At 42.8% G+C, this 21,928-nt stretch overlaps 1 protein-coding gene across 5 annotated transcripts in view; it reads left to right on the top strand.

Annotated features, from left to right (window-relative positions):
- fer (fer (fps/fes related) tyrosine kinase) overlaps nucleotides 1–21,928 on the top strand; it is a 202,491-nt gene that overhangs the window by 37,474 nt on the left and 143,089 nt on the right. For 4 of the 5 annotated variants that reach the window (XM_048594686.1, XM_048594692.1, XM_048594681.1 and 1 more), the window contains exons 4-5: nucleotides 15,703–15,802; nucleotides 16,380–16,563. In XM_048594686.1, the coding sequence (XP_048450643.1) occupies nucleotides 15,703–15,802; nucleotides 16,380–16,563 (284 nt within the window). Of the gene's footprint in view, nucleotides 1–15,702; nucleotides 15,803–16,379; nucleotides 16,564–17,198; nucleotides 17,306–21,928 lie in introns of those variants that run through there. The other variant, XM_020521066.2, reaches the window with a different exon arrangement.

Below are 21,928 nucleotides of genomic sequence, written 5' to 3'. Positions count from 1 at the left end.
CCCCCCCCCCCGCCTCAGTGGTCGAGAACGCCCTCGACCGTATCTCCCGCATTTCCCGCAACTCATCCCTCACACTCCGTCCCCGCAATAACAACCAAAAAAGAATCCCCCTCTTCCTCACGTACCACCCACCAACCTCCGGATCCAACGCATCATCCTCCGACACTTCCGCCATCTGCAATCCAACCCCACCACCAAAGACATTTTTCCCTCCCCACCCTTATCTGCTTTCCGGAGGGACCACTCTCTCCGTGACTCCCTTGTCTGCTCCACACTCCCCTCCAGCCCCACCACACCCGGCACTTTTCCCTGCAACCGCAGGAAGTGCTACACCTGCCCCCACACCTCACCCCTCACCGCCATCCCAGGCCCCAAGAAGACTTTCCACATCAAGCAGATGTTCACCTGCACATCTGCTAATGTGGTGTATTTCATCGGCTGTACCCGTTGTGGCCTCCTCTACATCGGGGAAACCAAGCGGAGGCTTGGGGACCACTTTGCAGAACACCTACGCTCGGTTCGCACTAAACAACTGCACCTCCCAGTCGCGAACCATTTCAACTCCCCCTCCCATTCCTCAGACGACATGTCCATCCTGGGCCTCCTGCAGTGCCACAACAATGCCACCTGAAGGTTGCAGGAACAGCAACTCATATTCCGCTTGGGAATCCTGCAGCCCACTGGCATCAATGTGGATTTCACAAGCTTCAAAATCTCCCCTCCCCCACCGCATCCCAAAACCAGCCCAGCTTGTCCCCGCCTCCCTAACCTGTTCTTCCTCCCACCTATCCCCTCCTCCCACCTCAAGCCGCACCCCCATTTCCTACCTACTAACCTCATCCCGCCCCCTTGACCTATCTCCTCCCTACGTCCCCACCTACACTCACCTTTACTGGCTCCATCCCCGCCTCTTTGACCTGTCTGTTTTCTCTCCACCTATCTTCTCCTCTATCCATCTTCTATCCGCCTCCCCCTCTTTCCCTATTTATTTCAGAATCCCCTTCTCCTCCCCCATTTCTGAAGAAGGATCTCGGCCTGAAACGTCAGCCTTCCTGCTCCTATGATGCTGCTTGGCCTGCTGTGTTCATCCAGCTCTACACCTTGTTATCTGGGATCAGTGATAGTTTTTTTTTGTGAATTCTGTTTCGCAAACTCGTCGCTCATTGTTCCTGCACCATATACTCATGAGCCCTTCAACACCTCTCCCTGTTTCTCATTCATTTATACGTTACCTTTGGCAAGGGCATGTATTCCACTTCCACATGCTTATTGACATTGCCCATCATTTGGCTTGACCCTACTGCTGCCAATAAAATTGTCAGACTGTTTATTTGACATGCAGTGAGTTGAAATTTGTTCCAGTTTAACATTGGCAAAATGCTCTGTCTTTGGCCCATTCCCTTATTGACCATTATATCTAGTTGAATCAGATTGTTAATAATCTTGATTTATCAAACAAATTGCATTGAAAATTGTTACAGTAGGGTTGCTAATTGTCTTTCTTGTACATTATTTACAATGTGAAATGATTGACACGTCAGGCTAGGCAGGACTAAATTGACTTGAGCATTAATATTGTTTTGAAAATAATGATGAGTTTTACTAAGTTGCAAATTCACAGCAAGAATCAATGATCTGAGACAAGTAAACTTGCAGTAGGGTTAGTTGCTCTTTGAGTGAATCAGGAAGGATGTAGTTAACTTTGTGATTGTCCAATATGAATTTACTGTTGCATGATGATGGGTTTCATGTCGGTCAAATTGATGATGTGTGTAACATAATTTTTAACTGCTGAGAAATGACAAATATTAAAGTATTTGATGATCACTGGTTGAAGATGGGACGCAACACTAAGTTCATCTTTCTGTACTGAACATCAGAAAGTAAATTTGGTATCACATCAACTTAAAAAGGTATAGCTTGACTGCTCTGTCAAGTCATCTGGGATTGACTTTATGATTTTTGAGAAAACTATACAGAGCCGTTCGAGCATCTATGTAATAAATCTTTTCTAAAGTTTCTTTGTAGTCCTCTTTGACCCCCTAGGAAATTTTAAGTTGGTTTCTTTGTGTTCTTATTTTTTAATATCAGTCTTGTCCATTCCACTGCTGCTTATAGTATTCAGTTCTCGAATCCATGCCTGGATCAAGTCTGCAATGAGACTTAAAACCAAGTGGTTCTGGTGGAACCAAGTTGCAGCATTGACTCTGTGATAGCCTGCTCTTAACATGTTTAACATGTTAAGAATTAATCTTTCATTGCTTTGCTTTTGTTTGGAATGATGCTGAGAAATAGTACTTGTGTGAATGAAGAGATACTAATGGTAGCTGCTTCCAGTGCACAGGTTTCTAGCATTACAGCAAGCTGATGTATACTTTGCCGAATTTGACCTGTTCTTAGCTTTTGCTTGTTTTATGTTATGTAAATGCATACTGTTGTTCTTCTCAGTCATATAGTCAGTATAGCACAGACGGAAGTCAATCAGCCTACCAAGTCTGTGTCAGAACTCAATAGAGCACGTTAGTCAGTGCCATTTCTTCACGGTATGCCCATAGTTCTGCAAGTTTACTTCCCTCTTGTGTCACAACAATCTCATTTGGAAATCTTTGATCATCTCTGCTTTGACTAGGCTTGTGGCCAGCATATTTCAAGTAATTACCACTTGCTGCAACCAACCTTTGCCCAAAGCGTGAAATTTGTCTTGTTGTCCTTTGAGCTCATGGAAACAGCTTTTCTCTTGTCAACTACCTAAATCTGTATACCTCAATCAGAGCTCCCTTCAACCTCCTTTACTGCAAGGAAGACAATCCTTTGTTTCTACAAGCAAACGTTTTGCAGCTATGTTTTCTCATTTCTGGAACTATTTTGTACCCCTTCAAGGAGCATCACATCCTTTTTAAAGTATGGTGATCAGAAATTTGTTTACAATTTACATAGATGATTTGGAGTTGGGGACTAAGTGTGGTGTGTCAAAATTTGCAGATGACACCAAAGTGAGTGGTAGAGCAAAGTGTGCAGAAGACACTGAAAGTCTGCAGAGGGATATAGATAGTCTAAGTGAGTGGGCAAAGGTCTGGCAGATGGAGCACAATGTTGACAAGTGTGAGGTCATCCATTTCGGTAGGAATAACAGGAAAATGGACTATGTTTTAAATGGTAAGAAATTGCAGCACGCTGCTGTGCAGAGGGACTTGGGTATCCTTGTGCATGAATCGCTAAAAGTAGGATTGCAGGTGCAGCAGGTAATTAAAAAGACAAATGGAATTTTGTCTGCCATTGCTCGAGAGATGGAGTTTAAGAACAGGGAAGCTATGCTGCAGCTGTATAGGGTCCTGGTGAGGCCACACCTGGAGTACTGTGTGCAGTTTTGGTCTCCTTACTTGAGAAGAGATATACTAGCACTGGAGGGGGTGCAGAGGAGATTCACTCGGTTGATTCCAGAGTTGAGAGGGTTGGATTATGAGGAGAGACTGAGTAGACTGGGATTATGCTCATTGGAATTCAGAAGAATGAGGGGAGATCTTATAGAAATATATAAGATTATGAAGGGAATAGATAAGGTGGAGGCAGGTAGGTTGTTTCTGCTAGCAGGTGAAACTAGGACTAGAGGGCATTGCCTCAAAATAAAGGGAAGCGGATGTAGGACTGAGGTCAGGAGGAACTTCTTCACCCAAAGGGTTGTGAATCTGTGGAATTCCCTGCCCAGTGAAGCGTTTGAAACTACCTCGCTGAATGTTTCTAAGGCAAGGCTAGATAAATTTTTGAACAGTAAAGGAATTAAGAGTTATGGTGAGTGGGTGGGTAAGTGGAGCTGAGTCTCAAGAGGATCAGCCATGATCTTATTAAATGGCGGGGCAAGCTCGAGGGGCCAGATGGCCTACTCCTGCTCCTAGTTCTAAAGTTCTTAAATGAGCATAGTACTCAGTTATAGTCTGACCAGAAGGTGCAGCATGACTTCCTTCTGTTTATAATCAATACTTAGATTTACAAAATCCAAGGTCCCATGTGTTTCTGAAAGCAGCTGGCCCCCAACACCTCACCTTCACTATGGACGTCCAAGCCCTGTATGCTTGCATTCCCCATGCAGATTGCCTAAAAGCCCTCCGCTTCTTCCTGTCCTGCAGGCCCAACCAGTCCCCCTCCACTGACACACTTATCTGCTTAACTGAACTTGTCCTTACCCTTAGCAAGTTCTCCTTCAACTCCTCCCACTTCCTACAGACTAAGGGAGTGGCCATGGGTACCCGCATGGGCCCAAGCTATGCCTGCCTCTTTGTGGGATACGTGGAACAGTCCCTCTTCCGCAGCTGCACTGGCACTATCTCCCACCTCTTCCTCCGCTCTCTTGCGTTTCCCGCACCTCAGCCCTCACACCCCCTCCCTGCAATACAAACAAAGACAGAGAATTCCTCTTATCCTCACATATCACCCCATTAACCTCCGGATTCAACACATCATTCTCCGCCACCTGCAATCTGACCTCACTACGAAGGATATATTTCCCTCCCCACCCTTATCTGCTTTCCGGAGGGACCGCTCTCTCTGCGACTCCCTCGTCTGCTCCACACTACCCACGAGCCCCACCACCCCCGGCACCTTTCCCTGTAACCACAGGAGGTGCTACACCTGCCCCTACACCTTCCTGCCCCTCCCTAACCTCCATTCTAAGTGCCAAAAAAACCTTCCACATCAAACAGATGTTCACCTGCACGTCTGCTAATGTGGTCTATTGTATCTGCTGTTCCCGATGTGGCCTCCTCTTCATCGGTGAGACCAAGCGGAGGCTCGGAGACTGCGAAGTGGAGCACCTACGCTCGGTTCAAACGACAACACCTTCCAGTTGCGAACCACTTCAACTCCCCCTTCCACTCCATGGACGACATGTCCATCCTGGGCTTCCTCCAGTGTCGCAACGACGCCACCCAGAAACTGGAGGAACAGCACCTCATATTCCGCCTTGGAAGCCTACAACTCAATGGTCTCAATGTGGACTTTACTAGCTTCAAAATCTCCCCACCCGTGACCTCAGCCCAAGACCAGCCCCTTCTCATCCCCGCCTCATTGACCTGTCCGTCTTCTCTCCCACCTTACTGACCAATCCCCACCACTACCTACCTGCTATCACCGCCCCCACCCCTCTCACTATTTATGTCAGAGCCCTCTTCTCCTCTTCCATTTCTGAAGAAGAGACCCAACCCGAAATGTCAGCTTTCCTGCTCCTGTGCTGCTGCCTGGCCTGCAGTGTTCCTCCAGCTCCACACTGTGTTATGTCAAAATTAATTATTTTTCTAGGACGTTTCTCAAGATTTTCACAAGGACTCCATTGTGATTTTCAGAGGCAACGTTCTGTTTCTCTGAAGGTTTTTTTTTTCCATTCTCATGCACGTCTTTCATAAATTGCAATCCCAAGGCAGCATTACTTTTTGTGTTTGTAGTTGTTTGGTGATGCAGAACTCAAGTATTATTGAAAAATGTCACGTTTTGCTGAAGTGTTTCACTGTATACACAGGCTAGTTTGCAAGGATCCCAATTCAAGGGGAAAGCCAATGTATGAATTGCATGAGAAGAGAGTTGCAAATCCTGCATAATCTACACAAATGTGAAGGAATTCTTTATTTTGTAACTGAAAATCTTGCTTAACTATAGCAATTCGCTCAATCATTTTGAGTTCAGGTTGTGCAGAACCAGTTGTAGATAATTTTAGACAAAGAAGGAACATCTCTCTTGCGGTTCTTGTGCAGTTCATACACATATGGATGTGGACTCTGCAGGCAATTGAGTGTCCCTGTGCTTGTTTGACAACACTAGCTTGTTTTCCCCAAATTACCACTTAAGAAAGACGTAGACATCTGCACTGCAGCACTGTATCACGGCAGTCTAGACCCATGACCATTGTGTTAATTGGTATTTATTGAACTTATGAACTCAGCATTGGTGGGAAGGCAAGTAGTGAGGATGGCACAAGGAGTTTACAGAAGAACGTAGACAAGTAAGTTGAGTGGGCAGTAACTTGATAGATGGAATATACAGTGGGAGAATGGGAGGTTATGAACTTTGGTAGGAAGAACAGGAAAAACTTAATATTATTTAAATAAGAAAAATATTTCCGAAAGCTTCAGCATAGTGAGTTGGTGGTTCTAGGGCATGATTCACAATATAGGAATACAGGATGTAGGAACAAGAGTAGGCTGTCAAGCTTGCTCCACGATCTGTGGCCCAACTCCATATGCCTGCTTTGGGCCCATATCCCATGATACCCTTGCTTTAATTTTTAAAAAAAGTCTCTTTCCGATTTAAATTTAACAATTGAATTAGCATGACCACCATTTGAGGATGAGCATTCCAAACCTGCTCTACTCTTTGCGTGTAGAAGTACTTTCTAACATCTGTCCTGAAGGTTCAAGAATCTGGAATCAATGGTAATAGTTTATCTTTGTCTACCATGTTGTTCCCTGTTAATATCCTGAAGATCTTGATGAGATCACCCCTTAACTGTTTTAAATTCTGGAGAATAAAGGCCAAATTTGTTTAATCTCTCCTCACAACTTAACCTCTCACGTCCAGGTATCATCCTTGCAAACCTGCATTGAACTCCCTCTAGGGCCAGAACATCCTTTCCAAGGTGTGGTGCCCAGATCTGCTCGCAGTATTCTAAGAGGACTTTGAAAGGGTTTTGTATAACTGCAACATAATGTCTCCTTCCCTATACTCTGGCCCTTCAGATATGAAGGCTAGCATTCCATTAGCCACCTTGACTATTTTTCTGCACCTGTTCATGGTATTTTTAAGAGCTATGCACAGAACCCGAAATCTCATTGAGCATCCTTGTATTTAACTTTGTGCCTTCTTAAAAACTATCCTGATCTATCCTTTTACTGTCCAAAATGGATAACCTCACACTTGGTTATATTAAAATCCATCTGCCACAGCTTTGCCCTTTCATGTAATCTAGTGATGTCCTGTTGTAATTTTACGCTGATGTCAGTACTGTCTACAATGCTGAATTTTGTTTTGTCAGCAAAATTGGATACTTCTCTGTTAATGGCATTATCCAAGTTATTAATGAATGTTGTGAATAATTGAGGCCCTATCACAGATCCCTGAGGGACACCACATATCATGTCCTGCCAATTTGAGTACTTGCCCATTATTTCAACTCTGTTTTCTGCCACACAATTTCCTATCCTTGTCAGTAATTTGCCCCCAGTTCTGTGGGCTTAGCAAACAATCTCTTGTGTGGGACTTTATCAGAAGCCTCTAAGTCTGTATGAACCACATCCATTGACTTAGCTCTGTCCAGCACTTTTGTCATCACTTCAAAAAAAACTGAGATTTGTCAGGCATGACCTACCCTTCATGAAACCATGCTGACTGTCTCTGATTAAGTGAAATTTTTTGAGGTGATCAGATACCCTGTCCTTGATTATAAACTCCCAACAATTTCCCCACCACAGATGTCAGGCTAAGTGGTGTGTAATTCCTTGATTTCCCTCTGTTCCCTTGACACACAAAGCTGGCATTCAAGTTCATTGGGTAATACGGAAGTGAAATAGAATGTTGATCTTTAATTTCAAAGGGAATGGATTATAAAAATAGTGAGGTCTTGATAAAGTTATACAAGGCACAATTCAGGCCATTTGTTGCAATACTATAAACAATTTTGATTCCCTTATCTAAGGAAAGATGTATTGACATTGGAGGCAATCCAGAGAAGGTCCACTTGGTCGATCCTGGGTATGGATGGTTTTTTTTTATGTGATGAGATTAAGTAAGTTGAACTTGTATTCATTGGAGTTCAGGAGAATGAGAGGCAACCTTTATTGAAATACAAAATTCTTAGACGGCTTGACTTAGAGGTTGAAAGGGCTGAGAGGTTGTTTCCCATTGTGGGAGAGCCTAGAATCAGAGGACATAATCTTGGAGTAAGGGGTCTCCCATTTAAGAAAAGGATGAGGATTTTTTCTGAGGGCCTTGAATCTGTGGGATTTTTTTTACTGCAGAGGGCTGTTAAGGCTGGGTCGTTGAGTATATTGAAGTGAGTTAGATTTCTAATCATTAAAGCAGTCAGGAGTTATGGGAATAAGGCAGGAATGTGAATTTGAGGGCTGTCAGATCAGTCATGATCTTGTTGAAAGGTGGAGTGGACTTGACGAGACAAACAGCCTGCTTCTGCTCCTGTGTCTAATGGCCTTGTAGCAACTCACACAGTTGAGTTCGTTTTCATTGACTTGCCCAAATAGGTGATGTTGTGATGGTATCCCTCTGGGGCCCAGATCTCTCAAATATCTTTGTTGGGTTCCATGAGAAACACGTCTTTGTTGAAATGATGCCTAACCCCTATAGCTACAACTACATTTGAATCTGCAGCTAGATGTAAGTATTTCCTTTCTTGTCTTAATTTAAGTGCAGCATGGAGGTAATTTATGTTTGAAATGGAACAGTCAAATGAACTCCCTTTCTTGAATGTGCTAGTTGAGGGACAGGTAAGATATGAGGTTTGACCAACATGAAGCTAGCTGTTTCACATTGCTTGTCCTGCTCACACATATTAGCAGTGCTGTCCACTAACAAGATGCTGCTTTCAAGTCAAAAAAGACTTTCTAGCTATCTCACATTTAATTAAGGTTGTTGTGCATGCATTTTGTTGCTGGAGTGCCTCAAGGTATGTAAGCTATAGGTGTAAAAGACTGGTGGGTCACAACAACAGCGTATCTGTTTGGCTGTTCACAACAAGCAAGGTACTGACTGTGTTCTGAACTAGGCCACACGTGCAAAACTGACAAAACAATGTTTAACATGAGATGTAATTCTACAATTGGGCAACATTCGTAGAATTATGCTAATAATTCTGGATTGTCATTTGGGCTTACAGTGTGCTGTGTTTGTTTGTCTAGAAGCTGCACATATTACTGCACAGGACCCTGTTCTTTGCAGATGGGCAGAGCATGCACACTGTCAATGTTTCAACTTTTTTCTGGTTCATTTTCTCTGGGCAATGCCCTGACCAATCAAACTCAACTTGCCTGGTTTAAAATTTAAACAAAACCTAGCAGTTATTTGTCAACCATCCTTCATGAGGGCATTCTCCATGGCCTTGCCTCCACTAAACAAAATCTGCTTGACAGTTGATCAGCACTGTCTGCTTGTGCAATGCAAATGTTGATTATTTTTTTTTTCACCCTTGACTTTCTATTCTTATTCATCACTCCAAGTGCAAGACAAGATGATTCAACAAAATTTGTTTTTTGTGTATTTGTGTTAAATTCTTTTTAGGAGATTTCTTCAGATATATAAGGTAGCATCAATGTCAAAAGACATGCTGTGAGGGAGGGAGTTCCGAATATTGGTTAGCAGCAGTGAAAGAGAAGTGATGTCGTTCCCAGTAAGGATCATGTGTGACTTGGAGCAGAATCCGCAAATAGCGGTGTTCCCGTCTGCATTAAAATCTGCTACCTTTTATCTTTTTTTAGATGACAAAAGTTGGGGATTTGGAAAGTATTGTCTAAGGAGCATGAGTGAGTTGCTGCAATGCATCTTGATGATGTACACTGCTGCCACTGTGTTGATGATGGAGGACGTGAATGTTGAGGTTGATGGATGAGGTTCCAGTCGAGCAGATAGCTTTGTCTGGGATGGTTTTGAGCTTTTTGAATGTTGGAACTGCACCCATCCAGGCAGGAGGAGGTTTTACTATCACAATCTTGACTTCTGCCTTTTAGATGGTGGACAGGCCATGAGGAAACAGGTAGTGAGTTGCTCCTGCAGAATTCATAGTCTTTGACCGGCTTTTGCAATCACAGTATTCATGTGACTGATCCGATTCAGTTTGTAGCCAATGGTGACCCTCAGGGTTTTGACAGTAGTAGATTCAGTAATGCAATGCTATTGAATGTCAAGAGTGATCGTTAGATTCGTTCTTGTTTGCTTGTTGCCTGGCACTTGTGTAGTGTGAATATAACTTGCCACTTATCAGCCCAAGCCTGGACGTTTCCAGGCCCTGCTGCAAATGGATACGGGTTGCTTCAGCATCTTAAGATTACAAACAGTGCTAAACATTGCATGAACATCCCCCACCTGGGAACTCATGACAGAGGAAAGGTCATTGAAGCAGTTGGAGATAGTTAGGCCGTTTTTTTTTCATAAACCTTTTAGTTTGACATTTAAATAAGATGTTTTATTAATCAGTTGGTAATAAGTGATACTTCTTACCTAAAGGAAATTTCTCATCACTTTGCCCAAGGTAACTTAGTGAGAAGAAGCCTAAAGTTTTTGAGAAGATTTGTAGCTCAAGTTGTGGATGAGATTGTAGACATGCTCGCTGAGCTGGTGAGTTTGGTTGCAAACGTTGCATCACCCTGCTAGGTAACATCATCAGTGCGCCTCTGATGAAGCGTTGGCGTTCTGTCCTGCTTGTTATTTATATGCCTTGGTTTGCCATGGTGATTGGTAATACTTCCGGTTCTGTTTCTCAGTGGTTTGTACACAGGGGCTAATTCAATGTATTTGTTGACAAAGTTCCGTTTGGAATACCAGGCCTCCAGGAATTCCCTGGTATATCTCTGTTTGGCTTATGCGATTATGGATGTGTCGAATTTGTGTCCCTCGTTGTCCATGTGTAGTGAGACAAGTGAGAATTGGTCGTGTCTCTTGGTGGTTAGTTGGTGTTCGTGTATCTGTATTGTCAGTTTTCTTCTTCTGGTTTGGCCTCTGCAGTGTTTCTCATGGTGCTTGCAGGGTATTTTGTATATTACACTGGCTTTGCTGGTTTTGTACGGGATCCTTTACATTCATCAGTAGCTGTCATAAGGTGTTTGTTGGTTTGTGGGCTACTTTGATACCTAGGGGTCTGAGCAGCTTTGTGGTCATCTCTGAAATGTCCTTGATGTATACTTGGGTGATTAGCAAGTCTGGTCGTGTTGTGTCTTCCTGTTGAGGCCCGTCTTGGAGGTAACGGTAGATTGTGCTTTTCAGCTATCCATTCCTTTTGAAGACTCCGTAGAGGTGGTCCTGTTCTAGTGTCCTGATGCAGTTCCATTTGTGGGCGTTGGGCTGGTTGCTAGTTTAATTGAGTATCTCGTCCATGTATGTGGTCTTTCTATCTACACTAGTCTGGAGTTCCCTGTTGTTTTTGCGTTCTACCATTGTGCCCAGGAAGGGTAGTCGGTTGTTGTTCACTACTACTTCTGTGAATTTTATCCCAGTAAGGGTGTTGTTTGTGTCGGTGGATTTCTAGTTTTGCACATTTTAATAATCACAAAGGTGTCTTCTACATATCGGACCCAAAGTTTGGGTTATGTAGTGGGGAGCACTGTCCATTCTAACCTTTGCATTACTGCTTCTGCAACCAACCCTGATATTGGGGATCCCATTGATGTCCCGTTGATTTGTTTGTAGATGCTGTCGTTGAAGGTGAAGTGGGTTGTGAGGTGGAGTTGTGACCTAGGAGTTTCATGGAAGTGTCCTTATTGATGTTGGTGTCCTGGGTTGCCTGCCTACTTGATTTGTCCAACAGTGTGGCAATTGTTTCTTTGGCTAGGTCGATGTTTATGGATGTAAGTAGTGCTGTTATGTCAAAGGATAGCATCATCTTGTCCTCTTCTATCCTGGTATCCTTGGTAATGAGTGGATGGCGTGGGTAGTGTTGTCCACTAAATATTTCAGTTCCTGTTGTAGTTTTTTGGCCAGTCTATATATGTTGGTGTGCCTGGTGGTGAGACAGTGGGTCTGAGGGGGATCCCCGGTTTGTGTACCTTGGGGAACCTGTAGAATCAGGGTGTGTTGGATTCCTCTGGCTTCATTTTTTGGTAGTCTGTCTTACTGATGTCTCCTGAGTTGTGTAATTTCTTAAGGGTCGTTGTAATCCAGTTCCCTAACTGTGGTGTCGGGTCCATCGGTGTCGGTATCTGCTAGTAGTGACATTAGCTTTCTCGATGTATTGGCCTGTATTGAGGATTACTGTCATGCGTCCGCTGGTAAGATTACAATGTTCCTGTCTTTCTTGAGTCTTTCCAGGGCTTTTCTCTTTTTTTTTTGTTGAATGTGCTCCACTTTCCTTTTTTTTTGCTCATTGTTGGGATCATCATCTGTTGATTGGTCTGTTGTACTTCTTCCATGAGTCTGCTGTTCTTTGGTGTCAATTCCAGCGCAGCCAGGAATTTGGTCTTTTTAGCTTCTCTGTAGTTACAATTCAGTCTGCATACCAGGACAGTTTTCTCCATGTCTGTAAGTGTTTGGTCTGAGATGTTTTTAATCTATGAATCTGTGTTGTCTGTGTCATTGGTGTGGGTGATTTTTGAACAGTTTTTCTGGAAGGGCTATTCTTTTCTTTGTTCTGGTCTTTTGTTTTTGTATGCTGGTGGCTTGTTCTAGTGTGGCTGTCTGTTCCTGGTCGGTTGCGTTTGGGTACAGAGTTTTTTTGGTGCACAATTTCCCATTCATAATTGTGGAGGCAGTTGTGGGCATTGTTGATCATAGCCCTTATCATTCTGTTCAGCTGTGCTGTGGATTGTTGACAGGTGGTTTATGCTTTAAGCTTTGTGGTAGTCCCTGCTTTCTGAGGCATTCGTGCAGGAAGTACAGTTGTGTGTGGGTCATGCTCACCTGGATGGCATTTGTTTCCCATCTGTGGACCATTTTGAGGGTGTTGTGCCAGCAAATGTTTAAAGTATTTGAGAAGATTTGTAGCTCGGGTTGTGGAAATGCTCGCCAAGCCAGTGGGTTTAGTTGCAAACATTTCGTCACCCTGCTAGGTAACACCATCAGTGTGGCTCTGATGAAGCATTGATGTTTTGTCCCGCTTGTTACTTATATGCCTTGGTTTGCTGAGGTGGTTGGTATTACTTCCGGTTCTGTTTCTCAGTGGTTTGTACACAGGGTCTAATTCCTCCCAGCTGCAATACTTGCAAAAATTAATTGCAAGCAATTAGCAATCCCCAGCATTCTTTAGTTTTCTTCTGGCAATTTCAAATTTCTTTCCCCTTTGATACTTTTGTTTAAAGTGCATGCTGGCAAACCTGTTAGAATGTTGACTTCCAAAAGTCAACTGTACAAGAATCTCTACATTAAACTTTTCTTAATCAAGTTGAGACCACAAGACAAGGATTTAGTTTGCTTCCAGCACAGTTAACTCATTTTCAACTCATCACAGTACCTGTTACCAACTACGCAGCGTTTATTTACTCCTAGATTTGCTATCGGTAATCCCTTTGACTGTTTCCCACTTTTCTCTTTCTCTCTTGCCACCCCTGGATCCTTTTAACCCCCTCTTCCTTGTGCTCCCGGTTCTCCACACCTTGTCATCGGCATAATTACCACCATGTTATTAGTTCTGACAAAGGGTTGCTAGACTCAAAACGTTGACTTGGTCTTTCTTGCCACAGATGCTGCTAGACTGGCTGAGTTTCTCCAGAAATGTCTGCTCTTCTTTTAGAACATAAAACATTGAACATGGAACAGCACAGTACAGGCCCTTCTGCCCACAATGTGGTGCCGACCTATTATCCTACTCTAAGATCAAACTACCCTGCATACCCTACATTATGCTATCGTCCATGTGCCTATCCAAGAGTCGCTTAAATATCCGTAATGTATCTGACTCCCCTGCACTACCGGCAGCACATTCCACGCACCCACCACTTTCTGTGTAAAGAACCTACCTCTGACATCTCCCCTATACCTTCCTCCAATAACCTTAAAATTATGCCCTCTCGTAATAGTCATTTCTGCCCTGGGAATAAGTCTCTGGATATCCACTCTGTTTGTACCTCTCATCATCTTGTACACCTCTATCAAGTCACCTCTCATCCTTCTTTGCCCCAAAGAGAAAAGCCCTAGCTCCCTCAACCTTTCTTCATAAAACCTGCCCTCCACTCCAGGCAGCATCCTGGTAAATCTCCTCTGCGCCCTCTCTAAAGCTTCCACATACTTCCTATAATGAGGCGACCAGAACTGAACACACTATTCCAAGTGTGGCCTAACCAGGGTTTTATAGAGCTGCAGCATAACCTCGCAGCTCTTAAACTCAATTCCCCTGCCAATGAAAGCCAACACACCATACGCCGCCTTAACAAGCCTATCAACTTGGGTAGCAACTTTGGGGGATCTATGGACATGGACCCCAAGATCTCTCTGTTCCTCCACACTGCCAAGAATCCTCCATTTACCCTGTATTCAGCATTCCAATTCGACCTTTTACACTGAATCACTTCATACTTTTCCGGTTGAATTCCATCTGCCACTTCTTTGCCCAGCTCTGCATCCTATCAATGTCCCACTGCAACTTACAACAGCCCACCACGCTATCCACCACTCCTCCAACCTTGGTGTCATCGGCAAACTTACTAATCCACCCTTGCACTTCCTCATCCAAGTCATTTATAAAGATCACAAAGAGCAGGGATCCTAGAACCGATCCCTGCGGAACACCACTGGTCACTGAACTCCAGGCTGAATACTTTCCATGTACTACCACCCTCTGTCTTCTATTGGACAGACAATTCTGTATCCAGACAGCCAAATTTCCCTGAATCCCATGCCTCCTTACTTTCTGAATGAGCCTACCATGGGGAACCTTATCAAACGCCTTGCTAAAACCCATATACACTGCATCCACTGCTTGACCTTCATCAATGTGTTTTGTCACATCCTCAAAGAATTCAATAAGGCTTGTAAGGCATGACCTGCCCCTCACAAAGCCATGCTGACTATTTCTAATTAAACCGTGCTTTTCCAAATAATCAAAAACGCTATCATTCAGAATCCACTCCAATAATTTATCCACCACAGAAGTAAGACTGTCTGGTCTGTAGTTCCCAGGATTATCCCTATTCCCTTTCTTGAACAAGACAATAACTTTTGCCACCCTCTAATCATCTGGTACTACTACGGTGGACAGTGAGGACGCAAAGATCATTGCCAAAGGCGCAGAAATCTCTTCCCTCGACTCACTAGTGAGCCTCTCAGCAATTAAGAGAGATAAACAGCTCGTGATTGGTGGAGTAATGCACCATCTTTTGTCACTTGCACCTATGGGGTGACCTTTTTTCTTATTTGTTGTATCTGTCCTTGATTTTTCATGGGTTTTTTGAGCTATCAGGGGTGATTTTGCTCACTCTCTCTCTGTATTTTGGACTCTGTCACTAACTATTCTCCCACTAAATCTAAGGCTTTTAATGAAGCAAATGACTGAAAGCACTATTGACTGAACATTTTTATTTTATTACTCTCACCATGGGCTTACAGTCAGCAAGCAGTCTATAGTTGCTCCTAGCTTCCAGCGGGCTTTGTATGCCCTTTTCACGGACATGTAACTTGAAGTTACTGTCTTCATGCACTATTTTCTGTTTTTTAAAAAGTGTGCAACTCTCTCCCCTGATCATGTTAGAACAAATAACCTGGAATCTTTAGATGGCTGCAATGTGACTCTGACTAGAGGTCGTAATTGTCTCCCATCCAGCTGTGGTAGCTGCAAACCTAAGCAATCGTTTCTCTCTGCTGACCACACAGAACCTCCAGTGTCAATGATACTTACAGCGAAATTTGTAACCTGATTTCAAAAGTCCTCTTCACTCTGGCTATGTTCACCACATTATACTTGTGCCTAAATAGAAATGCTATTTGTTATCCTTGATCCCAGCTTCCTTTTAGAAATGAACACTCTTTACAGCACCACTTTCATAAAAACCTTTCAATACTTCTATTCAGGTAACAAAGACTGAACTTGAAAAGCTGAAGTCTGCCTACAGACAACTAGCTAAAGAAGCCTCCACCGCCAAGGAAAAATATAAAGAAGCTCTTTCAAAAGGCAAGTTGAAATATAAAATTGTCACAGGATATTATTATTTTTTGGATCATTCTGTGTCTTCTTGGGGCACTTTTGCAGCAGAAACTGACAATCATTTCAACATGATTGTCCTTTATTTGAATGGAACAGATCAGAGAAAGTAGATGACATGGCTTTGAAAGCAAATAACCATCCACCTTAAATCTAGAATTCTTTTGAGAAGATCACCAAAGGAGTAAATGCATATTATCCAATCGATTACTTGGAATCTGGGAAGACTTTGGAGTGCAGCAACAGAGCAAGCCATCTGGATCCATGAGCCTGTTCTGCTATTCATTGAGGCCATGGCTGATCATTCACCACACTTCATATACCACCTTTGTCAGGATATCTTTTAGCCAACAAAAATCTGTCTCCTTTTGAAAACCACAAATTAAACTAGTAACATTTAAGGTTGAGAGTTGTTTCACTTAAAATTGTCATCAAAGAATTGGTTTAGACTGAGTAATCGCAAATGAATGTTTCAGCAAATGGCAGGCTTATTTCCTTTGTAACAAAGGTTGAATTTCTGAAGTTTCCATTTTCTTTCTTCTTACAGGCAAAGAGACAGAAAAAGCCAAAGACAGATTTGACAAGGCCACCATGAAACTTCATAATTTGCATAACCAGTATGTGTTGGCAGTCAAGGGAGCCCAACTACACCAGGAACAGTATTATGATAAAGCTCTTCCTTTACTGCTAGATTCTCTGCAGAAGATGCAGGAGGAAATGATTCTTGCATTGTAAGAAATATTCTAGATAATTCATCTGACACTTTGTTTTAAAGCCATTCTGTGTTTGTTTAATGATATACTGCTTTGCTCCTCTAAATGGCCAGATACTGTACATGTTTGAATGTAAGACTTGATTTTTGTCATTAAGAATTGTTTGCGTTCTTGTGAGACATTGGCCCTTGTTAAGAATTGTGTGCACACTTTTGTAAATGGCAGAAATATGTTCAGCCTCCCCACAGAAAAGTTGTCACTTTGAATCGACTGTTGGGATTGATTGATCGATCTGAGATTGCATGAAGGCATTAAGTTATTTTACAGTTGATTTGATTTACATTTACGCAGCAGAATATATTAGGCAGGAATTTGAAACAGTGAGAAGGAAGCTTGCTGACTACCCTTCATTCCTTTGGTATTAAGGCATGTAAATGTGGAGAATTCTATTGTTGTTTATTTTTAAGATGTTTGGAAATATAGGTGAATCAAGTCACAGCTGTAAATGTTGAAAAGTTGCACTATAGCAACGGTGCACTAATGATGTGCGCAATTATTCTAGCATTAGTTCTAACAAATTAAGACTCTGGTCATTAGTGTTTGGTTTGGAAAATTTCATCAATATTAATTTAATCAGTTGTGACTCTCAACAGAGAACCTTGCCAGAATGAATGCACTGAAGTATTGTGGTTCCCGCCCTCTTTGGAGAAGATTTGATAGCAAATTTCCTGAATTCATGTTAGTCCGCTCAGTGTCTCAAGTTGTGTAATGCTGATGAAGTTTGCATGCAACTCAGTATTTGGCAGTGAAGTTGACCAGTCTGGAACTTCCAATATGATTGGAAATGGAATTCTCTCTATTTGATTTGTGTTAGTGCTGCCGACTCATCACAGAAGTCATGAAGCTAGTTGGTTGAAAACTTGGAAAGATGCACGAGTGTGAAAAAGATGAAAGAGTGGTATAGCTGGTCTATCCTGTCATGATGTGAACCAATTAAAATGGAGATGAATAGTATATTTGGTTCTTGGTTTTGGAGTTTGTTTTGCTTGAAGCTCATGCAAAAGATGATTGTATCAATCTGGAAACTTTTTTTGTGTAAAGGGAAATACTGGAATATAGGACCAAGAAGAAAGAAAGGTGAGCATGCAACATTTTTATATTGTCATGACTGCATTTGGACACAGACTGGATTGTTGTCCTAATAATCAATCACTTGCCTGTGTAATCAATCCTTCTTATGTTTGTCTTTCTGAATTTAATTATCTTTAATTTTTTTTTTTCTTTATTCATTCACGGGATGAGGGCGTCGCTGGCTAGGCAGCATTTATTGCCCATCCCTAATTGCCCAGAGGGCAGTTCAGAGTCAACCACATTGCTGTGGGTCTGGAGTCACATGTAGGCCAGACCAGGTAAGGATGGCAGTTTCCTTCCCTAAAGGACATTAGTGAACCAGATGGGTTTTTCTGACAACTGACAATGGATTCACGGTCATCGTTAGATTGTTAATTCCAGATATTTATTGAATGCAAATTCTACCATCTGCCGTGGCGGGATTCGAACCCAGGTCTCCAGAACATTATCTGGGTCTCTGGATTAACAGACGAGCGATGATACCACTAAGCGATCACCTCCCCTGAATCAGACCATAGAATCAGTACGGAAAAGCCCATTCGGCCCATTGGGACTACACTGCCAAAAACACCACCACCTACACTAGCCCTACTTTCCTGCAGTAGACCCATGGGCACCTTGGATGTTATAATCCTTCAAATGCTCATAAGTCCTCTTTAAAGCTTATGAGGTTACCCCCCTCTACTATCCTTCCAAGCTAGTGCATTCCATGCTTCCCACCACCCTCTGGCTGAAGGGGGGAAAAATACCTCAAATTCTCTGTGAACCTCCTGCCTTTCACCTTAAAATTATGCCTCCTTGTTCTTGGCCCTTCGACTAAGTGGAGCATCTGCTTCCTATCCATTTTTTTTCATTGCCCCTATTAATCTTAGACACCTCTGTCAGGTCTCTCTTGGCCTTCTCTGCTCCAAAGAAAACAACCAGAGCTTATCCAGCCTCCTTTCTTAGCTAAATTGTTTCATCCCAAGCAACATCTTGGTGAATCACTTCTGCTCTCCCTCCAGTGCAATCATATCTTTTTTACAATATGATGACGAGAACTGCACAGACTACTCCAACTGTGGCCTAACCAAAGTTTTTTTTTTTTTTTTTGTACAGCTGCAACATGACAGCCTTGCTGTTATACCTTGATTTGAAAAAGGCAAACCTCCCATATACTGCCTTAACTACATGACTAACCTGTTCTGCCAACCAAAGATCTATGCTTAAACATAACATAAGAACATAAGAACGAGGAGCAGGAGTAGGCCGTCTGGCCCTTCGAGCCTGCTCCGCCATTCAATAAGATCATGGCTGATCCTTTCGTGGACTCAGATCCACTTACCCGCGTTCTCACCGTATCCCTTAATTCCTTTATTGTTCAAAAAAAATCTACCTTTTCTTTAAAAACATTTACTGAAGAAGCACCGACTACTCCACTGGGCAAGGAATTCCATAGATTAACAACCCTCTGGGTGAAGAAATTCCTTCTCAGTTCAGTCCTAAATCTGCTCCCTCTAATCTTGAGGCTATGCCCTCTTGTCCTAACTTCACCTGCCAGTGGAAACATCCTCTCCACTTCTATCTTATCTATTCCCTTCATAATTTTATATGTTTCTATAAGATCCCCCCTCAATCTTCTGAATTCCAATGAATATAATCCCAATCTACTCAGTCTCTCCTCGTAAACCAACCCCCTCAACTCCGGAATCAACCTAGTGAACCTCCTTTGCACTCCCTCCAGTGCCAATACATCCTTTCTCAAGTAAGGAGACCAAAACTGCACACGGTACTCCAGGTGTGGCCTCACCAGCACCTTGTACAGCTGCAACATAACCTCTCTGCTTTTTATTTCAATCCCTTTAGCAATGAAGGACAAAATTCCATTTGCCTTCCTAATTACTTGTTGTACCTGCAGACCTACCTTCTGTGATTCGTGCACAAGGACACCCAGGTCCCTCTGCATAGCAGCATGCTGCAACTTTTTACCATTCAAGTAATAATCCTTTTTACTATTACTCCTACCAAAATGTATGACTTCACATTTATTTACATTGTATTCCATCTGCCAGACCTTTGCCCACTCACTCAATGTATCTATGTTCCTCTGTAAAGTTTCACAGTCCTCTGCACACTTTGCTTTGCCACTCATTTTAGTGTCATCTGCAAACTTTGACACCCTACATGTGGTCCCCAACTCCAAATCATCTATATAAATTGTAAATAATTGCGGTCCCAACACCGATCCCTGAGGCACACCACTAGTCACTGACTGCCAGCTAGAATAGCACTTGTTTATCCCCACTCTTTGCTTGCTGTTAGTCAACCAATCCTCTATCCATGCTAATACTTTACCCTTGATGCCATACATCCTTATCTTATGCAGTCGCCTCTTGTGCGGCACCTTGTCGAAGGCCTTTTGGAAATCTAGGTACACCACATCCACTGGGTCCCCATTGTCCACCTTGCTCGTAATGTCTTCATAGAATTCCAAAAGATTTGTCAAGCATGACCTGCCCTTCATGAACTCATGCTGCATCTGCCCAGCGGGACAATTTCTATCAAGATGCCTTGCTATTTCTTCCTTGATAATAGACTCAACCTCTGTAGTGGGGAAGATGCTTAAGCTAACCAGTCTATAATTTCCCATCTTTTGTGTACTTCCCTTTTTAAACAGTGGCGTCACATTTGCTGTTTTCCAATCTGCTGGGACTGCCCCAGAGTCCAGTGAATTTTGGAAAATTACCACCAGTGCACCTGCTATTTCTCCCGCCATCTCTTTTAGATCCCTGGGATGCATTCCATCAGGGCCAGGAGACTTATCAATCCTTAGCTCCATTAGCTTGCCCAACACTACCTCTTCCGTAATTATGATTGTTTCCAGGTCCTCCCTACCTTCATCTCTTTGTCAATTACTGGCATGTTATTAGTGTCCTCCACTGTGAAGACCGATACAAAATACCTGTTCAATGCCTCGGCCATTTCATCATATCCCATAACTAAATTTCCCTTCTCATGCTCTAAAGGGCCAACGTTTACTTTAGCCACTCTTTTTCGTTTTATATATTTATAGAAACTTTTCCTATCTGTCTTTATATTTTGTGCTAGTTTTTTCTCATGTTCTATCTTACTTTTCTTTATAGCTCTTTTTGTGGCTTTCTGTTGACCTTTAAAGTTTTCCCAATCTTCTAGTTTCATGCTGTTTTTGGCCACTTTGTATGCCTTCTCTTTCAATTTGATAGCCTCCCTTATTTCTTTAGACCCCCATGGCAGATTACCCCCTTTCTTACGGTCCTTCCTTTTCATTGGAACATACTTTTGCTGAGCACTTTGAAAAATTGCTTTGAAAGTCCTCCACTGCTCGTCAACTGTCCCACCATAAAATCTTTGTTTCCAGTTTACTTTAGCCAAGTCCTCCCTCATTCTATTGTAGTTCCCCTTGTTCAAGCACAGGACCCTGGTATTGGATTTTATCTTCACACTGTCCATCTGTATTCTAAATTCAACCATACTGTGATCACTCCTTCCAAGAGGATCCCTAACTATGAGGTCATTAATTATTCCTGTCTCATTACACAGGACCAGATCTAGGATAGCTTGCTCCCGCGTTGGTTCCATTACATACTGTTCAAGAAAACTATCACGGATACACTCAACGAACACCTCCTCAAGGCTGCCCTGACCGAGCTGGTTCGACCAATCTACATGTAGGTTAAAATCCCCCATGATAATTGCCGTACCATTTTTACAGGCATTAGTTATTTCTTTGTTTATTGCCCGCCCCAATGTGATGTTATTATTTGGTGGCCTATAGACTACACCTATCAGTGACTTTTTCCTCTTAGAATTTCTAATTTCCACCCAAATGGATTCAACCTCATTCTCCATAGAACCTGTATCATCTCTCAGCACCGCCCTGATGGCGTCCTTGAATATCAGAGCTACACCACCTCCCTTACCTTCCTGTCTGTCCTTCCGAATAGTCTGGTACCCTTGGATATTTAACTCCCAGTCGTGACCATCCTGTAACCATGTCTCCGTAATGGCTACCAAATCATATTCATTCGCGATGATTTGTGCCGTTAACTCATCAACCTTGTAACGAATGCTACGAGCATTCAGGTAAAGTGCCTTTATGCTAGCTTTCTTACCCTCATGATTTCCAACATCTCTAATAATATCTCCTGAGTTATCCTTCCTTTTTGCTTCTTTCATAGTCTGCCTTGAACTTAAACCCTCCTGCACACATGCTAACCTGCTGCTTACCTTTTTA

Source organism: Rhincodon typus, chromosome 3, assembly GCF_021869965.1.
Source record: "Rhincodon typus isolate 14 chromosome 3, sRhiTyp1.1, whole genome shotgun sequence".
Classification (NCBI taxonomy): Eukaryota; Metazoa; Chordata; class Chondrichthyes; order Orectolobiformes; family Rhincodontidae; genus Rhincodon; species Rhincodon typus.
This window is presented reverse-complemented; position numbering and strand designations above follow the sequence as displayed.